The 24,459-nt window shown below is 42.6% G+C and overlaps 1 protein-coding gene across 1 annotated transcript in view; it reads left to right on the top strand.

The window, feature by feature from the left end:
• Positions 1 to 9,309, top strand: part of LOC149219183 (uncharacterized) — an 87,379-nt gene extending 78,070 nt beyond the window's left edge. The window contains exons 2-4 of the mRNA XM_089386732.1: positions 8,186 to 8,314; positions 8,459 to 8,591; positions 8,972 to 9,309. Of these exons, the coding sequence (XP_089242858.1) occupies positions 8,186 to 8,314; positions 8,459 to 8,591; positions 8,972 to 9,309 (600 nt within the window). The remainder of the gene's footprint in view (positions 1 to 8,185; positions 8,315 to 8,458; positions 8,592 to 8,971) is intronic.
• The last annotated feature ends 15,150 nt before the right edge of the window (positions 9,310 to 24,459 follow it).

Genomic DNA, 24,459 nt, shown 5'->3' with positions numbered 1-24,459 from the left:
AGAAGAGAGATCAATAGACTTACCGGTGTCTTCCGTTTGTCCCTCGATCCGGTCTCTCTTCTCTTTGGGAGTTCACAACTACTTGCCTTCTCGCTCGCCCAGCTTCAACAGGTTCCTGCAAGATCACAAGAGAACAGCTACTTGCGACAAGAGAAGAACACTACACAAAGACATATATTCACATTCATAACTAGTTTAGGATTAGAAATAAACTAAACATACTAATGCATTCATACATCAAAAATACATCAGCATATAGGAGAAACCAAGATAGCTTTATTGATGAATAACAAGGTTCAGGAAGAGATACAACCCAGAGGGCTCCAATCTAGCATCTCCTTCCCAGCAAATGGAATTCCTATCTTCACCCCCTTCAAAGCATTAAGCACCCAATGATTCCAGTCTCAAACCAACAGCAATTCTTTGCAATAACAAAATTCTAGCCTCTCTCGATCTCATGGAGGAGAGATCCATATATAGATGTTTGGAGAGAGGATGAGTCAGCTTGAGATCTGACTAGTGTCCTCTCCCTCTGTCAGTTCTTGAGTCCACTTGGAGGTTCTTACTTCCACTTGGAGATTTGGAACCTCTTACTCATCACTAGTCGAATTCCCTGAGGCAAGTGTCATTTTGGAAGTTTCCTGGGTTTTGACACCTTGAGAAATGAGCCTGCCACATGTCCATTCTCGTTCAGCGCAGGTAGCCAGTGTTCCATTTGACATTCAACGCAGGTAGCCAGTGTTGGCTTTGACATTCAGCGCAAACAGCTAGTGTAGCCACTGAAATGATCCTGAATGGACTTGTTTTTGAGCAGTTTCTGGTGGAGAACTTCTGTGAATTGCTGTGGTTTGTTAGCCTTGTTCCTCTAGGGGTAGGAACAACATGTTTAGGGACTTTGGATCCCTTAGATTATGGACATTTCATGCTCAATGCTGTAAGGCACAAAAATGTCTATAACAGTTGCCCCCTAAAGTATGAGGCTGTTTATCGGGCGAAATGCTTTATCAGGGGGATCCGAAGTTCATCCAATGCTGAGAGGAGACCTGTAATACAATACAATACAATACATTATTTTTCATACTGCTTTCATGATCTAGCTGAGGTGGGCATTCCCATGCTCAGCTTTATAAATTCATTTTTCTGTACATAGAACAGACAACCATCTGATAATTTTGATGAGATTATCATCCTTTGAGTAGGATGATTATCTGCTGCAATGATGTACATGTCAATGTCTTTATCTTTCCTGAATATATATCGCAGCCCGGATGGATGAAACTAGATCCGAGGTCTTCAAACTCGTTCGATCTTCACTCTAAGTACAAGTTGATCCATGTGAGAAATGTTCTGAAGTCGAACATGGAAAGACATCGCTTGATTACCGGTCAATGATGTAAACCGTTAACAAGCGCGAGAGGAATCACCGATAATGATAATGACCCTCAAGGTACTGCAGTACAATTCACGTGGTGTGAATAAAGGACTTGGCGTCGAACACCACGCAAAATCTTTTGGTCGAAGGTCATTGATGTATACCTGTCGCCGGAAGTGAGAAACTTGCCATTGAGGCATGCAAGCTTCAAAGTACTGAAGGGGTTGTTCCTAGATCAACTTCTTGGATAATGAGCTGATGTCGACAAGAAGCGATCCGTCAAAGGAGGGCCTTAATGAATCCCACATCAGTGACATGGAATGGAGCTAATGATTTTAATGGAGGTGAAAATGATCTGTGACATATGATTCAGGGTGGCGGTCATGAAAGGATGAAGGATAATGTATGGCAGTGGATGGGACACAGTTGACTTTTTCTGAATGACTTCTCTTGAACATGTGGCAACACTGATATGATGGATCGGTAGCATTACCCCAAATATGGATGGTATGGCGAGACCATGGATGTGACCGGTGAATGAAACAACCCAACCCGATTGTGGTACGGAGGAAAAGTGTCATGTTCAAGAGCGACTTGCTACCATCAAAGTTTTCTTTAGTTTCTCCCAATTTTTCCCCAGTCATTGCTGACCAGTACCTCTTTATTTTTGTCAAGCTTGAGGAGGATAACATATGCTTGTTCTATAACCTTCCCTTCGGGCAAGCCCATCGCTATGTTTTAACGAGCCTAGCGATAGTGAAACTCGTTCTCATCTAAAGACAAGTTTGTCGCTATTTAATTATTTTAACGAGTCTAACGACAAGGATAACTCGGTCCTTTTCATTTTTAGAGAGTCTGAAAAGGTACATAAAGTCAACTCCAAAATTCCTTTTTCGTCATCTAATCCCTTAAGTCCGAAAAAGTATAAAACAATACAGAAGGGATGAGTTTTCGATAGTTTTAACGAGCCGAATAAAACAAGCGCTCGATCTTTTTGTGCAATAATCCCTCAGGTCCAAAAAGATTAAAATCTAGAGGAGGGATAGCTCTTCCTGTCCCTTTAACGAGCTGGAAGGCCAAGGACTCGGCAATCTTTTCATATTTTACGAGTCAGATGAAAAGAGTTTAAAGAAGACTCATCTTTTGAGGAACGAGTGATAAACAGGGTTAGCAGCTGATTCCAGGTACAGGTTGGAATTTTCCAATCACGGCAGTGTCACAAGGATGGCTAGGTGAAATCACTCTTCGCAGCTGTTCCTCAAAATGGGTAAACAATCATATGGAGGTGAACGATCGGCCAATGAAAAGTGGAGGTGACGGTGCAAACACGACGAAGGCTTTAATGGCTAATGATATTACATTCACAGTGGTTATTTACCGGGATAGTTCATTTTTTAACAAGCTTAAACGCGGGTGGAAACATTTGATCGGTCTTATGTTTATTTTTTAACGAGCATGAACTATGTGCTAAAACTGCTCGGATCTTGCATTTATTTTTTAACGAGCATGAACTTTGTGCTAAAACTGCTCGAATACCCAGTCATATGATAAGAGTGTCTCATTGAGATTCTATTTTTTATGGAGCTTCATCTCACAAAGCTATGCCCCGCATCCTTTCTTTATGCAAGTTAGGAAACGGCTAACCCAAAAAACAGATAAATAACCGCTCTTTGCTTGCACTCCAAAAGGTTTGCATGCCCCCAGGTATAAAGTACAATTTCAAGGTTACCTCTACTTCTTTTCCTTCAAAACAAATTGTTTTAAAGAGAGAGGCTTACCTCTTTCAGGTTACCCAAAGATTGTCTCGTTAATCTTTCAAACAAAACACTTCCTCGGCAATGTCTACCGAAATAGACAGAGGTGAGTGACGATGCCCGCCAACTTACATAACTTTGACAAAAGAATCTTATTCTAGAATAACCCTCTTCCTAGACGGACAGGGTACAGACTAGTCATACTCTCCCGCGAAAACCTACCCTATACCCAAAGTTTCCCTGCCGAAGCAGGCCAGGACGCATGCCCCCTGGGTTCCAGTCATATCCTCCCGGATTACTCGCGCTCATCAGGAGGAAGGACCGTGGGTTGAGACACTTCTTGCGTGAATAGACCATTTAGGTATGGTATGTGACTATTTGCGATGCGTGATCCAGGAAATGAAAGCTAGTCCACGAGCTTGACCACTCTTCCTTCATACGGAAAACACATTACTCTAAAGAGTGAGGAGACTATAGCTCCCATGCAATATATATAGTCTCGTCCAAGGAGTAGGTTATAATCCAAGGGTCCTTGAACGACCATCACGTTCATCTGAACGGTCTTCCCTTTCAATGTTATAGGCACATTGGGGAGGATCCCTAAAGGTCGACTGGTTCCTTTATCAAAACCTGATAGATTTCTCATTTCAGGTAAAAGCACTGGCGAACCAAGTGCTTTCCAAGCAATAGACGAAAGGATACTCACAGATGCCCCCTCATCAATGATAGTGCCAGCCATCACCATTCTGTATATTTGAACGATAATTCTGAATGGTATGCTTGCTGGCAACCGGGGTCTGCCTAGTTGGTTCCAATCAAAGGACACAACCAGGTTTCTTGGTGGTGGGACCGAATAGACGACCGGATATTGCTCTGACGAACTTCCTTCCTGCGATAAAGGAGTGGGGGTATTGCCCCCTTGTTCATCAGAGTCAGTGTTGATGAAGAGAATTTGGACGGTGTCGTCTTTATTCTCCTCTGTGATGGTAACATTTGAAGATAGAGCCTATGAAGGCAAAACCGGGTCAACTGCCGTCTCAACCTTTTGACTTTCGTCAGGCATGGATCCAAACGGTTCATCTTCAATGATAGGCGCTTCGGATGACCACCTGGGCGGGCCAGCCGGGTTCTCAACTAGTGAAGGACTTGGCAGGAGTTTTTGATATCCAGGAGGAAGTTGCGCTCGTAAAATCGGGTGATCTTCCAGAACTCTTTTAGCCTCGTCTAAGAAGGGACAACGATGGATGGCATGATCGCCTTCACACAGTTTGCAGGGAAATCTAGATTTCCCTCTCTGTCCTGAGACTTCACTTTCACTAGTCGACGGTGAGCTGTCAACATGGCTATCAGAGGTCGACGCTACCGAATTGTGCAAACGGGGAGACCAGTCCCTTAGTATTCGAGGGATGCAGGGAAAATCTCTGTGGAAGTGGTCTCCCTTGCATATGACACATGGCGATTTAGGCCTGGTCAGTGCTGTGTGTGGATTTTTGTCAGACGACACTTGTTTTCCCCCAGTCACCTTTGGCTCCTTCTTCTTCTTCTCTTTCTTCTTCTTTTCCTTCTTCTCCTTAGGAACCTGGTTTTTTGTTTTACCAGTTCCGTCAAGCGAAGAGGAAGGAGGAGAGGAAGATGAAGTAGAAGGCTGGTGGGCAACTCTGGTCTGGTCTAACTGTTGACTCGACTGTTCAGGAATGGTGGTGTTCTGAATGACATTGGTTGAAAAGAGCCAGACTGGCAGGCCAATTGTCAGTCCTAGAAGCGACAATGTGGCCATGTGGGGCGCACCAACATCTCCCCAAGAGGAGAAGGGACTAGGATTTCCACCAAGGGGAATTCCTTGGTTGGTGTGCTCCATTTTTTCAACCTAAAGATCAAAGCAGGAATAGGGGTGATTGTTCCGTTTAAAATAAATTTTAACGACGCTTTAGACACAACTTGCTTTTTCAATTTTAAAGAGTCGAGAAAAAGCTAAAGATGACTCTAGTCTCCTTCGATGTTTTAACGAGCCCGAAGTGACAAATGCTTGGATGGACATTTTCCGTTATAGAGTCTGAAAAAGGCCAAAAGGAACTGCTCTGGAGTTCTAGGCAGAGGGTGTGCTAAACTTTTCGCAAAACCGCAGAATACATTTTAGGGTACGGGCGGTCGATCTTCCTGAATGTTATGTTCAGTGCATTGTGATCAGTAGGGCGGCCGACACGGCTTCCTAAGGATAAAGGTTTTATGCCTATAGGGGTCTCCCAATATATACGCGACGGTACGTGGGAGCAAAATCCATACTGGCGCTATCGTCCCTCAGGAGGAATCACCCACCATCCACGAGATCGACAGTCACCAGGCTTAACGACGCCGGAACACGTCTCTAGACTAGACCTCTATGTTGTGCGTTATGTTGCAAAGCGTTGTTAAGTTCATTCAATTTATTTTAGGTTGATCTTTTTAGAAGTTTGCCTTTCAAGGTTCACCACGAGATGTATGATACAATTCCTAAATGCAGTCTAAAGATGATAAGCAAGCTTTATATCTTTTCAACTTTGAAAATCCTAGCTACTAAGGGAAAAGAAAGACACCATCTTTTCTCAAAGGGAAATCAGCACACTCTAATGCACTTTTCCTAAATCCAACATGCAAACTATCAAATGCAAATGCACAATGCAGGTGTTTGTTTTCCGCTTTCTTAGTATTGATGCCTACAAAGAAAGCTTTTTGTACAACTTTGAATTTGCTTTTAAATGATCAATACAAACAAGTTTACTTTTTCGAAATCAGAGAAGATAGAAGAGATTACAACACTTAACGATTTTCGAAATGAATACTTGTTTCGACACTTAAAAGAGACAAACTCAAACCAATAAGCAAGATTAAATGTATAATCAATCTACAAACAGCCAATGAACTCTCTTCTAAGATCACAATCAACAGATCTGAATCAAGGGCTACAGGATGACTATTTCACTTATGCAAAGGAAAACTGTAAATGATGCCACAAAAACATAAAAACACTCACAGTCTTTTTGTACAAAAGGAGGTGGAATTTAAGCAAAGAAAAGGAGTTATCAGACTGGTACCTATGCTAGTTACAGGCTACAAAAATCAAAGATCAAAACAAGGCAAAACAAAGCAGAGAACCCCAGCTGCACAAGGGAAAACTGGTTCAGCGCAACCTCAACACAGGGGTTTTGACATTCATCACAGGTAACCTTCACGGGAACTGCGTTGAAATGCAGAATCCCTTCACTGGGTCTGCGCTGAAGGAGAAACTCTCGTTTCCCTCAGGTTCTGGGTCACAGATTGCTATTTAATTCACTGTTTCAGGCCAAATAAAAGCAACAAGCAAGGTGTAATCAAAGGGATTCTTTGAGGGGCTACTAAGATCTATCACAAAGGATCATCAAATCATTTGTGAGTCCAATGTTCAGATCATAGACAAGTCCAGTAACTTGATCAAAGCAGCAACTGTCTACTTTGCATCCGGGAAAGATGCAGTTCGATTGTTGCTGTCAAGTCTATGAAACAAACAATGATAGAAACACAAATAAAATGACCAAACAGATCTCCCCAGCGGAGTCGCCAATTTGTTGTGGGGAAAAATGCCTATGTAGGACGATCCTATCCACCTAAGGTGTGACAGTGCCTTAGCAACAAACAGAGACAGCTATTCTGGTTTCTTCCTTTATGAAATGTGAAAGAAGAGAGATCAATAGACTTACCGGTGTCTTCTGTTTGTCCCTCAATCCGGTCTCTCTTCTCTTTGGGAGTTCACAGCTACTTGCCTTCTCACTCACCCAGCTTCAACGGGTTCCTGCAAGATCACAAGAGAACAGCTACTTGCGACAAGAGAATAACACTACACAAAGACATATATTCACATTCATAACTAGTTTAGGATTAGAAATAAACTAAACATACTAATGCATTCATACATCAAAAATACATCAGCATATAGGAGAAACCAAGATAGCTTTATTGATGAATAACAAGGTTTAGGAAGAGATACAACCCAGAGGGCTCCAATCCAGCATCTCCTTCCCAGCAAATGGAATTCCTATCTTCACCCCCTTCAAAGCATTAAGCACCCAATGATTCCAGTCTCAAACCAACAGCAATTCTTTGCAATAACAAAATTCCAGCCTCTCTAGATCTCATGGAGGAGAGATCCATATATAGATGTTTGGAGAGAGGATGAGTCAGCTTGAGATCTGACTAGTGTCCTCTCCCTCTGTCAGTTCTTGAGTCCACTTGGAGGTTCTTGCTTCCACTTGGAGATTTGGAACCTCTTACTCATCACCAGTCGAATTCCCTGAGGCAAGTGTCATTTTGGAAGCTTCCTGGATTTTGACACCTTGAGAAATGAGCCTGCCACATGTCCATTCTCGTTCAGCACAGGTAGCCAGTGTTCCATTTGACATTCAACGCAGGTAGCCAGTGTTGGCTTTGACATTCAGCGCAAACAGCTAGTGTAGCCACTGAAATGATCCTGAATTGACTTGTTTTTGAGCAGTTTCTGGTGGAGAACTTCTGTGAATTGTTGTGGTTTGTTAGCCTTGTTCCTCTAGGGGTAGGAACAACATGTTTAGGGAATTTGGATCCCTTAGATTATGGACATTTCATGCTCAATGTTGTAAGGCACAAAAATGTCTATAACAGTAGGATCACCTAGGAAAAATTGTGCTAGGAAATAGGAGCTTGGAGGGTAGTGTGGAGGACTTAATGAGAAGTCTATTTTACTTGTGAGCATCTGTGAGGATTTTACTGAGAGCTGGCTAGCTGTGAGAGCTAAAGTTGTGTGTAATCCTTAGATATTTCCACTTGTATGATAACCTAGATAGTGGAGTTTTTAGCTGAGACTTTCCCCTGAGTATTCTTCTGTGTTTCATGTGCATTGATTCTGCTTCTAGTTATATGTGTTTGCTTGATCTTGCTCAAATCTATTAGGCTTCTGAAAGTTTGATTGTAGAAGTAGATTAAAGTATTTTTCTTTAGTTATATTGCATTATCAGGTTAATCTAAAGTGAGAATTTCTACAAAGATCTGCAGATGGTTGCTATTATTTCAGTTGTATGACTTTGAATTCATTATGAATCCAGGAAGGTTAAATGCGGGACCTAAGCATCCGCCATGGATCGAAACAGGAGATGAGCCTAATAATCTGGAGGAAGGGTCTTCAGATGTGCAACTCTTTGCGGTGCATGTAGCAGATGATCATTTCACAGACATTATTCACTTCTTGACTACGGGGATGGCGCCAAAAGGATATACAAGCCAGCAGAAGAAGGAATTAGTAGTGCACTCTTCCGATTTTTCAGTTATTATGGGACATTTGTATAAGATTGGTACAAATGAAATCTTGCGAAGATATCTGTCAGACTTTGAACGAGATAGAATTCTTGCTGAAGCTCGTGGGGGAGCTGCAGGAGGCCATTATGTAGGAAAGGCAACCGTGCAAAAGATTTTTCTTATAGGTCTGTGGTGACCAACATTACAGAAGGATTCCAGTGTGTGTTGTAAGGCATGTGATGCATGTCAAAGAAATGGCACACCATCGTGAAGAGGTGAGTTACCACTACATCCTCAAGTATCTTTGCAGCCCTTTGAGAAATGGGTGATTGATTTTGTTGAGCCAATTTAGCCCCCTAGAAATAAAATGGGTGCACGCTAAATTATCATTGCGATGGAATATCCAACCAAATGGGTGGAAGCACAACCGATTAAATATTGTACAGGGGCTACACAACAAAATTCTTGTTTGAGTATGTCTTAACCAGATTTTTTTGCTCGAAAATATTGATGAGTGACAGGGGTACACACTTTCTAAATGAAACGATTATCGTGTTGGTTGAAGAGTTCCAGGTCCACCATAAGAAGATTACGCCATACCACCCACGAGAAAATGGAAATGTCGAAGCTTTTAAAAAGATTTTGGAGAACGCACTGACAAAGATTTGTAATGTGCAGCGGAATGACTTGGGTGTGTGTGTACCTATAGTACTATGGGCTTACAAGACTACTTGCAAGAAGCTGATAGGGAAAACACCATTCGGATTAGTATATGGGGTTGAAGTGGTAATGTCGATCGAGTACATTATGCCTAGTCTGCACATAGCAACTTTGACACGTATGGAAGATCGCGAGGCCTTGGAGGAACGACTCGCGCAGCTGATGGAGCTCGAAGAAGTTTGATTTTTGGCAAGATTCCATCAGCAAGTGTAGAAGGAATGTGAAAAATCTTGGCATGATCGCCACATCAACCTTCGCATGTTCAAGGTAAATGATCTTGTCTTGTTATATGATAGTAAATTCACTAAATTTCCAGGTAAATTCCAAATGCATTGGTTAGGGCCATATTTTGTCAAATAAATTACAGATGGAGGCGCAGTTCAACTCATGAAGCTGAATAGGGAACCCTTCCCGGGAAAAGTGAATGGGAGTAGGATGAAGTTGTATACAAGGGATCCTGCACAACGAATATATGGTAGTAGGATAGCCTTAGTGCTCTAGGCAGTTGCAAGGGAGTGTGGGACTATAAAATACACTGCCGAGCATGGAGGACAACGAAGCGAGAAGGCTGCGTGGAGAATGATGGAGATGCAACCTAGGAAGTTTGCACCATGGGGGAAGGTACCGCGCAACGCATCAGGAAAATGATTGTTGGAGTTAATGTTCATGACTTGATATCCAAAATACGGTTAAGTGGAGCAGGATGACGCAATTTAAGGCAAAAATCTTTGAAGATCTGCTGCCAAAGCAACATTTATTATCAAGAATTGGGGGGAGCGGTCAGATTTGAATTCAAAACCCTTTAGAAATTATGCATGTCGTTCCAACAAAGAACAATTTGTGCTCTTAGAGTTGTTAGTGAATTTCACTGTCTCTTGACTATGAGTCGAGCATTTTGGGAAGATTTAGTTGTGATCCCCGTGTTTTCTGAATTTCCTGAGATAAGCCAGAAACTTATTCTTGAACAAATGTCTGCACCAAGTCCTACTAAAACTGTGAGTACTGGTGATGTTGTCTTTGACACATCTACCCTGGATGTTATAAGTATGGAAGCTTTGGCTCCTGTGCCTACAGTGTGAAGGTCACCTAGGCCAAAGCATACCCCTACTAGAGACACCCAACTAGCCAAGTCAAAGAAATCTGAAAAGGACAAGTAGAGGAAGCCAGTGTTGGTGCGTGCATCCCCAAGGAAGAATACTAAAACACAGGAAAAGCGAAAGAAAGATAAGCAGCCAGAGAGAGTAGTGGACCTGGAGGTAGAATAATTCCAGGGAACAAAGGATATTGATGCTGAATGAATGGAACCCATGATAAGGCTACCTCAGTATATCCCTCCGTAGAAGGGAAAAGAAAAGGTCATGAAGGACCCAGATTCTGAGAAGTTTACAATATCCATGCCCCTGCTACCTGAGCAGGTCCCTTTTGAAGGCCCTCAATTCGCAAGGATCCCGTTGTTAAAAATGGAGGATTGGGACCTCGTAGACCACGCTAAGTTTCCACATTTGGTGATGGAAAAATATATGCGGAGGGTCTATTATGAAGAAACGGGTGTTACAACACTGGAGACGAAGGAATGGGTCCACGGTGTCAAGCAATTAGAGTCACTCAATCTACTATGGGTGCCACATTATCACCGCACCCCCATTAATACGATATGTGTGCTCCAGCTCCTCACACTGGTGCATGTTGGGTGTTTATGGCTAGGAGGGTCTATCCCCATTATGGACATACTAATTCATAGAATCGCATTGCTGCCTTACAAAGGCGCGAACCCGGATAAGGAGTTTGGTGGAAAGACTGGGGAGAAATATCTTACAGAGAGGATGAAGTGGGATTACGACCTCCTCAAGAAGTCGCGAGGGTATTCCATTCTTTCCATAAAATACTAGGTAGTTCAAATCGCTTCCCAGATTTTAGTAGGGAAGGTGATGCGAAAATGTCACGCATATGAAGTTTCAACACTAGTGGTTTCCCTTGCTTCACAATGCGTAAAAGGCATACAATTTAATTGGGCAAGGTACCTTTGTCAAGAGTTCCTATTGAACTACCGATAAGCCTAAGAAGAAACCAAGTTGTTCGACTATGCTTGGTTGTTGTTGTCAATTGTGCTTATTGCCTGGAGATTGTTGGAGGATAGCCAATTTCCTCCGCTCAAGGAAGGATTGTCAGAGGCAGCGCAATTCACTTCCTTATTTTCCACAAAGGATGTCACGCAGATTGCAGAGATGAACATATTTTGGGTTCTTGTGGAAATGGATCTTCATATGGCAATCAATCAGTGTCTAAGGTTGTCCCCAACCTTGTTCACACAGCTATTAGTGTACATGGCATTCAAGGCTGACTTCCACAGAGTCTATATCCAAGCATGGAAGAATCCGAAGCAGAAATGGCACCAGTTTCCCTATTTGGTGTCAGAAACGGATGTGCAAGAGGTTGTAGCATCATGTCCTGCAGAGTGGCGCACCCTGTCAGAATTAGATGTTGGAACAAGCATGGGCAGAAGAAGTTTTGTTACGCAGAAAAGAAAGGAGGTAGCTAAGAAAGTTGTACATACCCTTGCAGAATAACGAAAGAAGGAAGCTGGAGAAAAGGCTCGCATTGAGCAAGAACACGCTACTGCGGAGAAGTTGGAAAAATAACAATGCGAGTCCTAGAAAGATGATAAGTCATCTACACCGGAGACAGAGGAAGAAGAGCTTTTAGGACAAGGCGGTAGAGGTAATGAGGGGAAAAGCACCACATTTATTTTGAAAATACGTGGCAAGAAGCAGAAGGGTGGATCCTCGAAAAACCAGAAATTTGATAGAACACAGGTTGATCCCATGGTGTTGATAGAAAGCGATCTTGATGTGATCGGTGATAAATTCAGGGATACAACGATAGAAATGTTGCAACATTTTGAGCAGTAATACATGCAGACACTAGGGAGCATCTAGAAGGACTTGCGTGAGCTGTAGATCCAAACAAGTAGAATACAAGTGGGCATTGGACAAGCGAGGGAAGAGCAAGCGAGATTGGCCCCTGGGACAAGCCAAGCAACAGATCTTGTAAGGACCGTGGATCTTAGAACTATACCATTGCCTGACGGGTCCATTTGCACAAAGTTCGTCACTGATCATGTTATACTTAGTACAATCAAGAGCATAGGACTAAATATAGCGGTGCTCTCCAACAAAACCTTCCACACACTATATACGGGGGTCACAAATGAATTGAGAACCAGGGAGCAGCGTGCCCTCAACCTCATAAGTGAGTACAAAGTCAACAATGAACAAATGTTCATTGAAAAGACGTAGGATCTAAAGGAAAAGGAGGAACTTCAAGTGCATAGTTCACGTCTGGAGTTAGTAGTAGTGGAGGCATGCAAGACAGTGCCTAAGCTTCACATCCCGGAGGATGCACAACTAGAAGCCAAAATCAGAAAACTAGCCATTGGTGTGCGTGAGGCTAAAGCAGAAGTTGGACAAGTAACTTTTGAGTTCAACATGAAGATTACAGAGCTGCAGCTGAAGTTGCAGACCACGACTCCGCCTGAGGTTTGGGAGCGGCATGGAGCCATGATAAAGGAAGGCATCGCTACCTTGGATGCCACAATCACTGACTATGCATCACTGTTCGAACAGGCTATGGAGCTAATGACCAATCTATAGGAGGATTCAAACCTGCAGACTTTGAACACAGAGACAAGGGAGCTGCAGTGCCAATATGATGAGGCCAAGGTGACTACGTGCTCCTTAGCACTAGCACAATGCCTTGCCAAGTTACAGGAAGGAAAAAAGCTACTGGCACAGGTAGAGGAAGCGCAGAAGAAGGAGGCCTTACTAAAGGCTAGGTTGCAGCCTTGGTTGGAGGAGGCTTATTAGGTCATGACTTCCATTCAGGATAAGCTTAGAGGACTACATCAGACACAACAAGCAATGAGGTTGGTAGTAGAAGGACTAACCACTAAAAAATCGATTGAGGAGGTTCAACAGGTAGTGACACAGAGCGCTGTTGAAATTGCAGTAATCCAGGTGGAGCTGAGGGGTCTTCATAGTAAAATCGTAGCGCCAGTAGAGTGACTCGAGGGCGAATCATGATCTTTGTGTTGGGGGCCTATTGGGATGGGGTCCCCTTGGTTAGTTTGGGGTTAAGATAACCCAAGTTTTGGTATAGTTTTGTAAATAATGTAAAGTCTCCGTGATTTGTGGATGTGGAGCACGTAGATGAATAGGAGTCAAAGGGGCTTAGCTCCTTGTTTTATGTAAAGTTTTGAGTCAATTTTGAGATTCACCCATGGTCCACAGACCATGCCATTGTATGAAAAGTTTATAAATAGTGAGTCTCAGAAAAGGTTCAAGTAGACTTAGAAGAGTAAGACGGAGAAGAGATAGAGAATAGGGTCAATTGACGAGTCTAGGGCAGGAAGGATTTGCTTCCTACGCATAGATAGGGAAAGAAAGGCTTCGCATCTAAGTTGTGTATGCATCATAGCTTGAGTCTGTAACCTTGAATTGAAGTTCAATAAAGATAGTTTTTCTAAAGAATTCCTGAGTATTTTGTTTATCTCTATTAATGTTGTATATTGCTGATAAATGAATTGTTTATGAAATATTGATTGAATGTTACATGATTCTCTTGAATAATTCTTAATTATGCATGAAATGCATGTTTAAATACTTTCACGAAGACTCTGGTGATTTCTCTTATGTTCACTAATGATTAATTAAATCTGCGCGAACACTAATTTAGTACTGCCCTCTGATGTGCGTAAGTAGGCAAATTGATTGTTAGAGGTCCGCAAGGACTGATCGTCGACCTTCGCAAAGGTCTGAAGGCTACTTTAATAGAGTTATAGCAACGTGCCCTAAAGATTTTATAGATCTGTGCAAAGGCAAATCTGAGGCGCTGGAAGACATCACACTAATCTCTGGATGCAGAAACTTGGTTCTTGCATCCCCTTATACTGCTTTGGGTGAGATTGCAGCCTGTGTTATTCGGGTTGTTGCTGAAAGGGCTAGTAGTGTAGGGTTTTTTTGGTTGGAACAACTAACTCTGAACCTAGTTCAAGACCCCTTAAGCGAACACATGGTTTCTTTAGTCATAACATTGATGGAAGCCCCAAAATCAATCAGGGTATGAGGAACAATGATTCCATCAATGTGCACATCTACTACTGGAATTTTATGGTCTAAATATTTTGGACAAATCACTCTCACCAACATTAAATAAGATAATTGACCAATAACATTGATTGTGGGGGTGTCTCCTTTTCTCCTCCCAAGGTGTTTGAAACATTTCTCCTTGATAATCTTATCATAGATGGGAACCTCCTTAATAGCTTGGAGGAGGGATATTTTAATGCAGAGATTCTTCAGTTCTCCCAAAATTTCAGTCTCTTCTAGGGTGTGTTGGATAGGATGGATAAATCTCTCAGGAAAAGGAGGTGGATTTACTTGAGGGGTACTCTGTTCCACTTCCAGTTCTTTAGGTGGATATGGAGGTTGGTTATCTGGAAGCACTCTTCTAGACCTAAGGTTGATTTCTTGAATCTCCATAGCATAGGTAGGGTAAGGTTTCTCTCCATGGTAGACCTATTGTGATTTCTTGTTATTCATGTTTCGATTGGGTTGAGTAAGCATCTGAGCTTGCTTGGGTCGAGAAGGATGAGTGATTTGTGGTTGAGTTGGAGGCAGTAAAGTAGGAGGTTGGTTGAGTTGAGGCCTCAACCCTTGTGATGGGTTATTCCATTGAGGAGGTTGAGAAGAATTTGGTTGAAATGGTTGATTGATAGGTTGGGGAGGATATTGAGGAGCATAAGGTGAAGAAGGAGGTGTGGACCATGATGGATGAGTGGAAGAGTACCAGCCTGGCAAGGTTGCATTCCAGATGGGATGGTAATAAGAGTAATATGCACCTTCCATGACTTGTTGCTATGGCCAAGGTCCTTGAGGCCTCCTTTAATTTATAAAGTAGAGCTACTCAGCCCCACCTTCTGCCCCTTGGTATACAACTTTTAAACCAAGCAAAGAAGCACATTTATCTGTGGCATGGTTTTCCTCATAGACTAAGAAGACCTCTATGACATTTAATGGGCATTCATTCATGGGGTGCCTTCTAGTGCATTTAGGACAAAAACTAGCTAGGGCTCTCTCTACTTCTTCTTCGCTCCTCTTGATCTGCATGGTATCCATTTTAAAAGAAAATGTATGCAACATTTCACTTCTAAATTCCTCAGACATGTTCCCAATCTCATTCTTGATGGATTTTGTGGAAGGAGAGGAACTGACGAAGCCTTGACTAGCCCTACCCTTCTTCCAAGAAACCCTAGAGTGATTTTTGAACACTTTTTGATGTCATCATAGGATAACTAATAGATGTCTACCCCAAAAATCATGTTGAGGTTTTCCAACATGTCCTCCCTAATTCCTCGAAGAAGAAATAGCTTGAGTGATTCAAGATCAAGGGTGCATCTAGCCCTCCTATAACTGAGTTGAAATCTCTCCTCATATTCCTTTAGAGATTCATCAAGTCCAAGAGTCATTCTAAAGATTTCTTCCTTGGTTTATTTGGACCTATAGTAGTCCTTGTGATTTTTATTGAAGGCTTGTTTCATTTGAGCCCAGGTAGTGATGATATCCCTAGGAAGACCCATAAACAAGTGCAAGGTTGCATTCTTAGGGTAGATGGGAATAAATTCAACTTTTGGTCATCTAAGGCATAGTCATATGTTAGGTCCCTATACTACTAGTGTAACCCCTTATTTTTATTAGTGCAACCCCCTTATTGTATTATTGTGCCCATATAGTCCCCATGTTGTTATTATTATGCCCCATAGAAGCCCACTATTGTTATTTTTGTGCCCCTACAATATTATTGTTATGTAGGCTTTGATTGTATTAGGACCCCTTAGACTCATATATATAGAAAGGAGGTCTTTTCATTTGTATCATCCAATAATTTTTCATTTGTGTAACGTAAAGGAGTTTTCCCCCTCGAAGAGGCTAGTTTTGAAGATGTTGATCTATATTTTCTATATTTTTGTGAGTTGGTTTCATAAAATCATAGGTCCTACAGACTACAGAAAATTCAAACATAAAAGTATAAGGATCCTCAGTGGTTAAGCCATGGAAGTGTGGAAGGGCAGTAGGGATTATATTTTTCATTATGGCCTCTCCATTAGTCTCTCTGATAGGTAAAACCTCATTGTTCGTGGTTTCAACCATGATTTCGGTAGGTGAAATGGGTTCTTCTTCTTCCCCAACAGGTTCTTCAAAGATCTCAAGTTTCCCACTTAAAGGGTCTTCTAACTCCCTTGTAGCTAGAGGGGAAGCTGACAGTCACCGAAGAAGAGTGAGCATCGATTGTTTGAAGGTGTGAGGGTGTTAGGTTAGAATTTTCCTTGAGTATCTCTATTCCTATGAGGTGTGAAAGAAAAAGAAAAAAATATTTTATGTGACTTTTTCAAAACTGAATGCAAAACAGTAAATAATGCTTAAGTAGAGATAATATCTACCTAGACACCTCCCCAGAAACGATGCCAAAAATTGGTGAGCCCTGGTATTGCACCAAGAGTGTTGCAACTCCCAAGGGCTCCTCAACTCTATTTATCAACCTAGGGTTCATACAAACTTTGAGGTGATAGTGCATAGAAGATGGGATTCTACTCATGCCACCCTCAACTAGGAAATTTGGTCAATAGTGCTCCAAGACCATTCTTCCTACTAAATTAGAAGGAAACTAATTAATGAAGGTGCAATTCAGAAGCTATCTCTAATGATAAAAAGGAAAATTCATTTTGAACTTCAACTTGTAAATGTTATTGAATCAATTCATGAAAAGACAAGAGATACACTACTTGGAAAAGGGAACTACATTATCTTCCAATCAACCATCTAGCTACCAAATCTACTTATAGACATGAAACTAGCCTACCAAATATTACTCAATATTCCATGCATCATCAACCTAGTTCACACTTGCATATAAATCAATGTTCTATTTGTGTTAAATTTGTGATAAAGAAACTAATTCTATTCTATTTTGTAGTGAAGGAAAAGGATGGTTGGAGTGGCCTAGGTGTTATGCTCTTAACCCGCAAAATGATACCCAAATACAGAATATGCGAAGAAAAGATACCCAGAACACAGAATAGCGATGATTTTATTATTCAGAGAGTAATGTTCACTTGCCTCTTCGAGGGGGAAACCTCCAATAGAGCAGAGCTCGACTACAAAATAAGGCACAATGCTCCTCGCAGGGAGTCTCTATCCTTTATATATGACTCATACATGCAATACCACGGGCCAATACCGTGGGTTTTATTAATACCATCTATCTAATACTACGGCCCATTTTCAACTAACTGTGGTCCCGTCATTAATTGCGGGTTAACCAATTACAAATATTAATATGGGCTTTATTGACTCTTGACTATGACGTGATCCCATGACATAAATAAGGGGGTTAGGGTGGGACCCTAACATGCCCTACCCCTTAAGACTAGCCTTGTCCTCAAGGCTGAAACTGCGGAAACTGCTGAAGAATAGTGGCTAGTTCCCAAGTTGCATATTCCGGAGAGGTGTCTTTCCATTTGACGAGGACTTCCTTAATCATGCGGCCGCGCAGGTGCTTGTCTCGTGTGTCTAGAACCTGTTCGGGTTGAAGCCAGATTGACCCTTCTTCGTCCAATTCAGGTAGACTAGTTTGAACTCGGCAATTGTTCCCAATCACTTTCTTGAGGCATGATACATGGAAAACTGGATGGATTTTTGCCGTAGGTGGCAAAGCCAACTTGTAAGCCACTTCTCCAATGCACTGAAGTACTTGGTATGGTCCGTAGAATTTTGGAGAGAGCTTTTGACAACCCTTGTCTTTGAGTGATGTTTGCTTATATGGTTGCAGCCTCAAAAAGACCTGATCCCCTTCTTGAAATTGGCGCTCTGAGCGATGCTGGTCGGCCTGTTGCTTCATGCGGTTCTGAGCTTGATGAAGATTCTCTCTAAGATGGGCGAGCATGGTTGCACGGTGTTGTAGGAGTTGATCCATTGCTTGTACTTTGGAGCACCCCTTGAGATAAGAAGTAGGGGAAGGCGGAAGTTGACCATATACTGCTTCATAGGGAGTCATTTTGGTGGTGGCATGATAGTTGGTGTTATACCACCATTCAGCCAGAGGTAACCACTGTACCCAAAGGTGTTGCTTTTCTGAAGTGAAACACCTAAGGTAGGTTTCTAGACATTTGTTGACGGCTTCGATTTGACCATCTGTTTGCGGATGATATGAAGTACTGAGTTTGAGTTGAGTGCCTTGTATTCTGAAGAGTTCCTGCCAAAAATTACTGGTGAAGATCGGGTCGCGGTCAGTCACAATAGAAGTGGGCATGCCATGTAATTTGAAGATCTGATCCATGAAAGATTGAGCAACCAAAGTTGGTGTAAACGGGTGGGGTAGGGCGCAGAAATGAACATACTTCGACAGTCGGTCCACAACCACCATGATGACTGACTTGTTCCCTGACTTTGGAAGACCTGTAATGAAATCCATAGAAACCTCCATCCAAGTTGATGCCGGAATGGGCAATGGTTGTAATGTACCTGGTGTGTTAACAGTTTCCCCTTTGTGGCGTTGACAGACATCACATTCTGCTACGAAAGTAAGGATGTCCTTTTTCATGCCTATCCAAAAAAATGATCTTCTGGTGCGAGCATACGTCTTCTGAAAGCCCAAATGTCCTGCAATGGGAGATGAGTGCAATTCTGCCAAAATGCGACTTTTGAGGGTGGATGTTGGTGATATTACGACTCTGTCCTTGTAGTGAAGAATATCATTCTGCCACGAGTAGCCCTTGCTGGAATTAGGATCTACCTGCAATTGAGAAATGAGTTGGGAGAGCCCAGGGTGTGAAAACCATTCCCTGCAAGCCTCTTCAATCCAGTCTGGAATGGGGATGGAAATTGCGAGCAGAGTACTTTCCTCCTCAAATTGGCGAGATAATGCATCTGCTACACTATTGTCTTTCCCTTTCTTGTAAATGATCTCATAATCATATCCTAGCATTTTGGCTAACCATTTATTTTGTTGTGGGGAGGATAGGCGTTGCTCCAAAAAATATTTAAGACTGTGATGATCTGTGCGGATTTGGAAACGTCGCCCCAATAAGTAAGGTCGCCAGGTCTCGACTGCATGTAAGATGGCCATCATTTCCTTCTCGTAGGTAGATTGGCCCAGATTCCTCCCACTGAGTTTTTGGCTTGTGAAGGCCAATGGTCGCCCTTCCTACATTAAGACCGCCCCAATACCTGTACCCGAAGCATCACATTCAATGACAAAGGATTTGGTGAAGTCAGGTAGTGCTGAGACTGGAGTGGAACACATGGCGTTTTTGAGAGCGGTAAATGCCTGTTGTGCTTCCTCGTTCCAGAAGAAGGAATTTTTCTTTAGGAGTTGAGTGAGGGGCTTCGCTATGCGGTCATAGTTGCGGACAAATTTACGATAATAGCCTGTGAGACCCAAAAATACTCTCAAGCTCTTCAAGGTCTTAGGTTGAGGCCATTCTTGCATTGCCTGGATCTTTTTGGGGTCCACCTTGACACCTTCACGCCCCACAATGTGGCCCAAATACTCAACTTCTTCCATACCAAACGAACACTTGGACATCTTGACAAATAATTTATGCTTGCGGAGCAGTTGCAAGAGTAGATCTACATGCTGAAGATGTGCAGCCCAAGTTCCACTATAGATGAGGATGTCATCGAAGAAGACAAGGACAAATTTTCTGAGATATGGTTTGAGAATGTGATTCATAAGGCTCTGAAAAGTAGAGGGGGCATTACAGAGACCAAATGGCATGACCAGGAACTCATAATGGCCTTCATGAGTTCTGAAAGACGTCTTGGGAATGTCGACTTCCTTCATGTGAATTTGGTGGTAGCCTGAGCGAAGATCCAACTTAGTGAAGAATTGAGCCCCCTTGAGTTCATCCAGCAAATCGTCAACCACCGGGATGGGAAATTTATCTTTGACTGTCAACTTATTGAGGGCCCTGAAGTCGGGACACATCTGCCACTCCCCATCTTTCTTGAGCACCATGACCACTGGGGATGAATAAGGACTAATGCTGGGACGAATGACACCTGCTTCCAACAGTTCCTTGATGATTTTTTCTATTTCATTCTTTTGGGTGAACGGGTATCTGTATGGCCACACATTTGGGGGTTGGGCCCCTGGAACCAAGGTGATGCTATGATCATGTTCCCCTCGTGAGGGTGGAAGCTCATGAGGCTTGTCAAAGACCGTCCGATGGTTATTTAAAATCTGTTGCATCTCAGGATGAATTGGCAGAGACATGGTTTCGACTACCTGGATGGCATTAAATTGAGCTACCACTCCATGATGGCCCTTTTTGACAATTTTTCCATCCTATGCAAGCTGATGATAGAGGGGGCTCCCGCCTGGAGTCCACGGAGGGTATGTGTGGAGTTTTTCTGCTTAAAACTCATATATAACTCCTGGAAATCCATTGTGATTGGCCCAAGAGTGCGGAGCCATTCCGCACCGAGGACAATGTCGCAACCCCCCATGTGTATGGCAAACATGTGGGTTTTCAACTGATAATCCCCCATTTGAAGTTTGACATTTTCACAGTGGCCTTCACATTTCATTGTGCCCCCATCCGCAATTTGGACTTGGAAGTTAGAAACTGCTCGTACAAAACAATGCGTTGCTTCTGCGATTTTTTGATGGATGAAATTATGGGTACTTCCACTATCAATCAATACTACTACTGGGCGATGTTTAAGAAAACCCCGGATTTTGAGAGTTTGAGGGGAAGAAATCCTTGCCAACGCATGCAGTGAAATAACTGGTTCGTCAGAGACATTCTCCTTTGGGTTGTCTTCTTCTAGCGCCTCATGTTCCTCAAGTGGTGGATCTTCCTCTGTTGAGCTGTAGTCAGTGGCATCTATTTGAAAAAATTTGGGCTCCTTGCATTTATGACCTGGGGAGTATTTTTCATCACAGTAGTAACATAGTCCTTGCTTCCTTCTTTCGGCCATTTCCGCAGGTGACACCTTTTGGACCTTAAGTGTTTGAGTCGTGTTGTGAGCCTGTGGGGGACGACCTTTAGAGGGTAAATTTGGGCAACTGTATTGGGCTGCTAATGCACGTTCCACCTTACGAGCTACCTGGCAAGCCTCCGTCCACGTGGGAGGGTGGTGAAGTAGAATTTGAGCTTTGATGGCTTCTTTAAGACCACTGATAAAACATTCCGTGTAGAACTCATCTGTGAGACCCCTAGTGCGGAAGGCTAAGGCTTCAAAAGCGGTAATATATTCATCCACTGTACCAGTCTGTCGGAGCTTAGTGAGACGACCCAAAAAAGAGTCTTCCTGTTCAAAGCGATCTCGAAGAGCTTTGGTAAATTGGGTCCAAGTCCTAAAAGGTCCATTGCAACGTTGATTCCATTCCCACCATTACCACCGTTCATTGTCCAAGTACATGCTCCCCAACATAAGCTTAGTCGCATCATCTGGGATATGATTCAATTTGAAATACTGCTCCATTTGTGCTAGCCATGCGGACGGGTGAGAACTGTCAAATTTATGCATATCCAACTTGGGAGGTCGTTGACTGGGTGGTGGATGGGTGTGCCAGACGTGAGGAGAGTGGCTAGACTCACCCTCATTATATTCATTTCTATTATACTCCTCCTCGTGGGCTTGCTCCTTGCCCTTCGGAAGTAATTGTTGTATCTGGATACTTAGTCCTTGAAACTCACGTTGGAGGGATTGCACGGAGTCTTCCAGTTTGTCCATCCTTTCATTTGCCATCGCTTGAGCTCTAGTCTCTACCATACACCAACCAGATGAAAAATTGGGACCGCCGAAAAAAATTGACTAATAAATTGAATGGTACCACCTTGCTCAGCTCGTTGTCCTGATTCTGATGGGCTAGATCACCAATAAGTGCCCCGGAAGATCTCAGACTTTTTTTTTTTTTTTTTTTTTGAAAACTCCTAACGGAGTTTTACTCCTTCTTGATCAATACTGCAGTTGCCAAATCCTCAAAATGTCAATGCTGCTAAAAGTCCTGCGAAAAGTATACCCCAGTATAGGAACCCTTCACAACAACTCCGATCTGGTGGGTCTGAGAGATCTGAATGGCGGAACAACTGCTGCAGCGGATCTGATGGATCTAATGTCTTCTACTGTTGCACCTCTTTGCACCCGTGGATCGGGAATAGATGATGTGTGATCCCCTGATAGAAAAGGAAACTATGGTCATGAGGAGTGTCAGGTGCTACAGATCGCAATATACATAAGGGTCTGGCAGTAGTACTCGGCCCAATGTTTCAGGGCTCTAACTAAGGAGGATCGACCGTACCCTTAGCTGTACAACCCGACTTCCCTATCGTACGGGCGAGTAATCTCTCCGAGTGCTGTTCTTGGTGTACTGTAGCCACAAGACGGCCGACGGTTTATCTATGGCGAGGTTTCAAGGGAGCCTAGGGGGCTTCCGATATACCCAGAGGGTACGTGGAAGACAGTCCGTGCCCGGTTCTGTCTAATGCGCTACTACTCGAAGGGGTACCCACAGGGGCTACAAGGGAGTCCAACAGACGTGACCACCTCTTGTATTTCCTGCGTGCATTCCTCCCCAAATCCACAGGTTTATGCACTCAATGACAGATCCCGTGGTTTAAAGACGCCGGAACACGTCTCTAGCCGAAATTTTTTTTGCTAAGAATTAGAGATCCCACCAGTCCTGGAAAGTGCTTTGATACCACTTGTTATGCTCTTAACCTACAAAATGATACCCAAATATAGAATATGCGAAGAAAAGATACCTAGAACATAGAATAGCGATGATTTTATTATTCAGAGAGTAATGTTCACTTGCCTCTTCGAGGGGGCAACCTCCAATAGAGCAGAGCTCGACTACAAAATAAGACACAATACTCCTCACAGGGAGTCTCTATCCTTTATATATGACTCATACATGCAATACCACGGGCCAATACCGTGGGTTTTATTAATACCATCTATCTAATACTACGGCCCATTTGCAACTAATTGTGGTCCCGTCATTAATTGCGGGTTAACCACTTACAAATATTAATATGGGCTTTATTGACTCTTGACTATGACGTGATCCCATGACATAAATAAGGGGGTTAGGGTGGGACCCTAACACTAGGTGCTCCCTTAATCATGGAGTCCTATTTGGGGGTCAACATACTTCTAAAATAAGTCCAAATTGCATCAAAGGTAAAAAGAGGTGGTGAAACAGGATACTACAGGTATGCTACAGGAGGATTCTACAGGTGCCCTGTATTACTACAGGAAGGCCTATAATGCTACAGGAAGGCTGTCGAGACGATTTAGGAGGTAGGAATGATGGGTTCAAGGGATGGCAAGGTGGATGGAGATTGGGGTAGATGGATGAAAGGTGGCCAACACCACTAGCCAAGCTCAAAGTGCTTGGAAGGCTTGTTTTGCACTGGGAGAGTTGCTCAGGATGACCTAAGGGAATGATCTCAAGAAGAAAACCTTGAAGACAGAATTTGGGATTCATTAAAGAGGGTGAGGAATTCCAAGATGGAGGTGGTGAAAGGCCCCTTTCCTACATATCCAAACATCCCTGCAACATCACATGCATATACCCTTTTATCATTGATAAAATGAAACAACTAATAGTGGAAAATATGAGTTGAATTTAAATTCCATCTAATCTATGCTGAAAACTTTGATATAGTAAATAAATAAACTCCTAAGCTACAATAAGCAAATGAAAAAAAATGACTGACATAGACCTTCTTCTAAGAAATCATAAACATAGTATTTTTAGACTGTGGTTGTAGATCCTTCCATTCATGCTCCCATGGGAGAGATGAGATAGAGGTTGCAATCACAAGATTTTGAGGGGTTATCTTCTAATGAAATGTAGAAAAATAATAAGAACTCTAAACTAAAAATAATTATGAATACATAAGAGGGACCTAAGCCACTATGGTTGGACCCAAACCCAAGAGCCTCAGCCCTCTGGAACTAACTTAGTCATTTACCAATAGGAAACTTCTCACTATCATTACATCAATGTCAAATACATCACATAACCAATAAAAAATAACAGTGTCAAGTGCTTGAGCTCAATAGATTCCTAGCTAAAAACAAATTTTGAATCCTAATGAGATATTTTTCATGTTTATTTATACAAGAGGGTAGCAATTAGTAGGTCCATAGAAAATAGAAATGTTTGTCTCCCATAAATCGAGAAGGGTGGGTCTTGATCTTCCTTAACTGCACTTGCTTGGCTGCTAATGCCCTCATCTTACTTGGCTGCCAATGACCTCGA

This window comes from Pinus tabuliformis, chromosome Q (assembly GCF_031772625.1).
Source record: "Pinus tabuliformis cultivar Carrire ecotype Pingquan chromosome Q, CPIR1, whole genome shotgun sequence".
Classification (NCBI taxonomy): domain Eukaryota; kingdom Viridiplantae; phylum Streptophyta; class Pinopsida; order Pinales; family Pinaceae; genus Pinus; species Pinus tabuliformis.
This window is presented reverse-complemented; position numbering and strand designations above follow the sequence as displayed.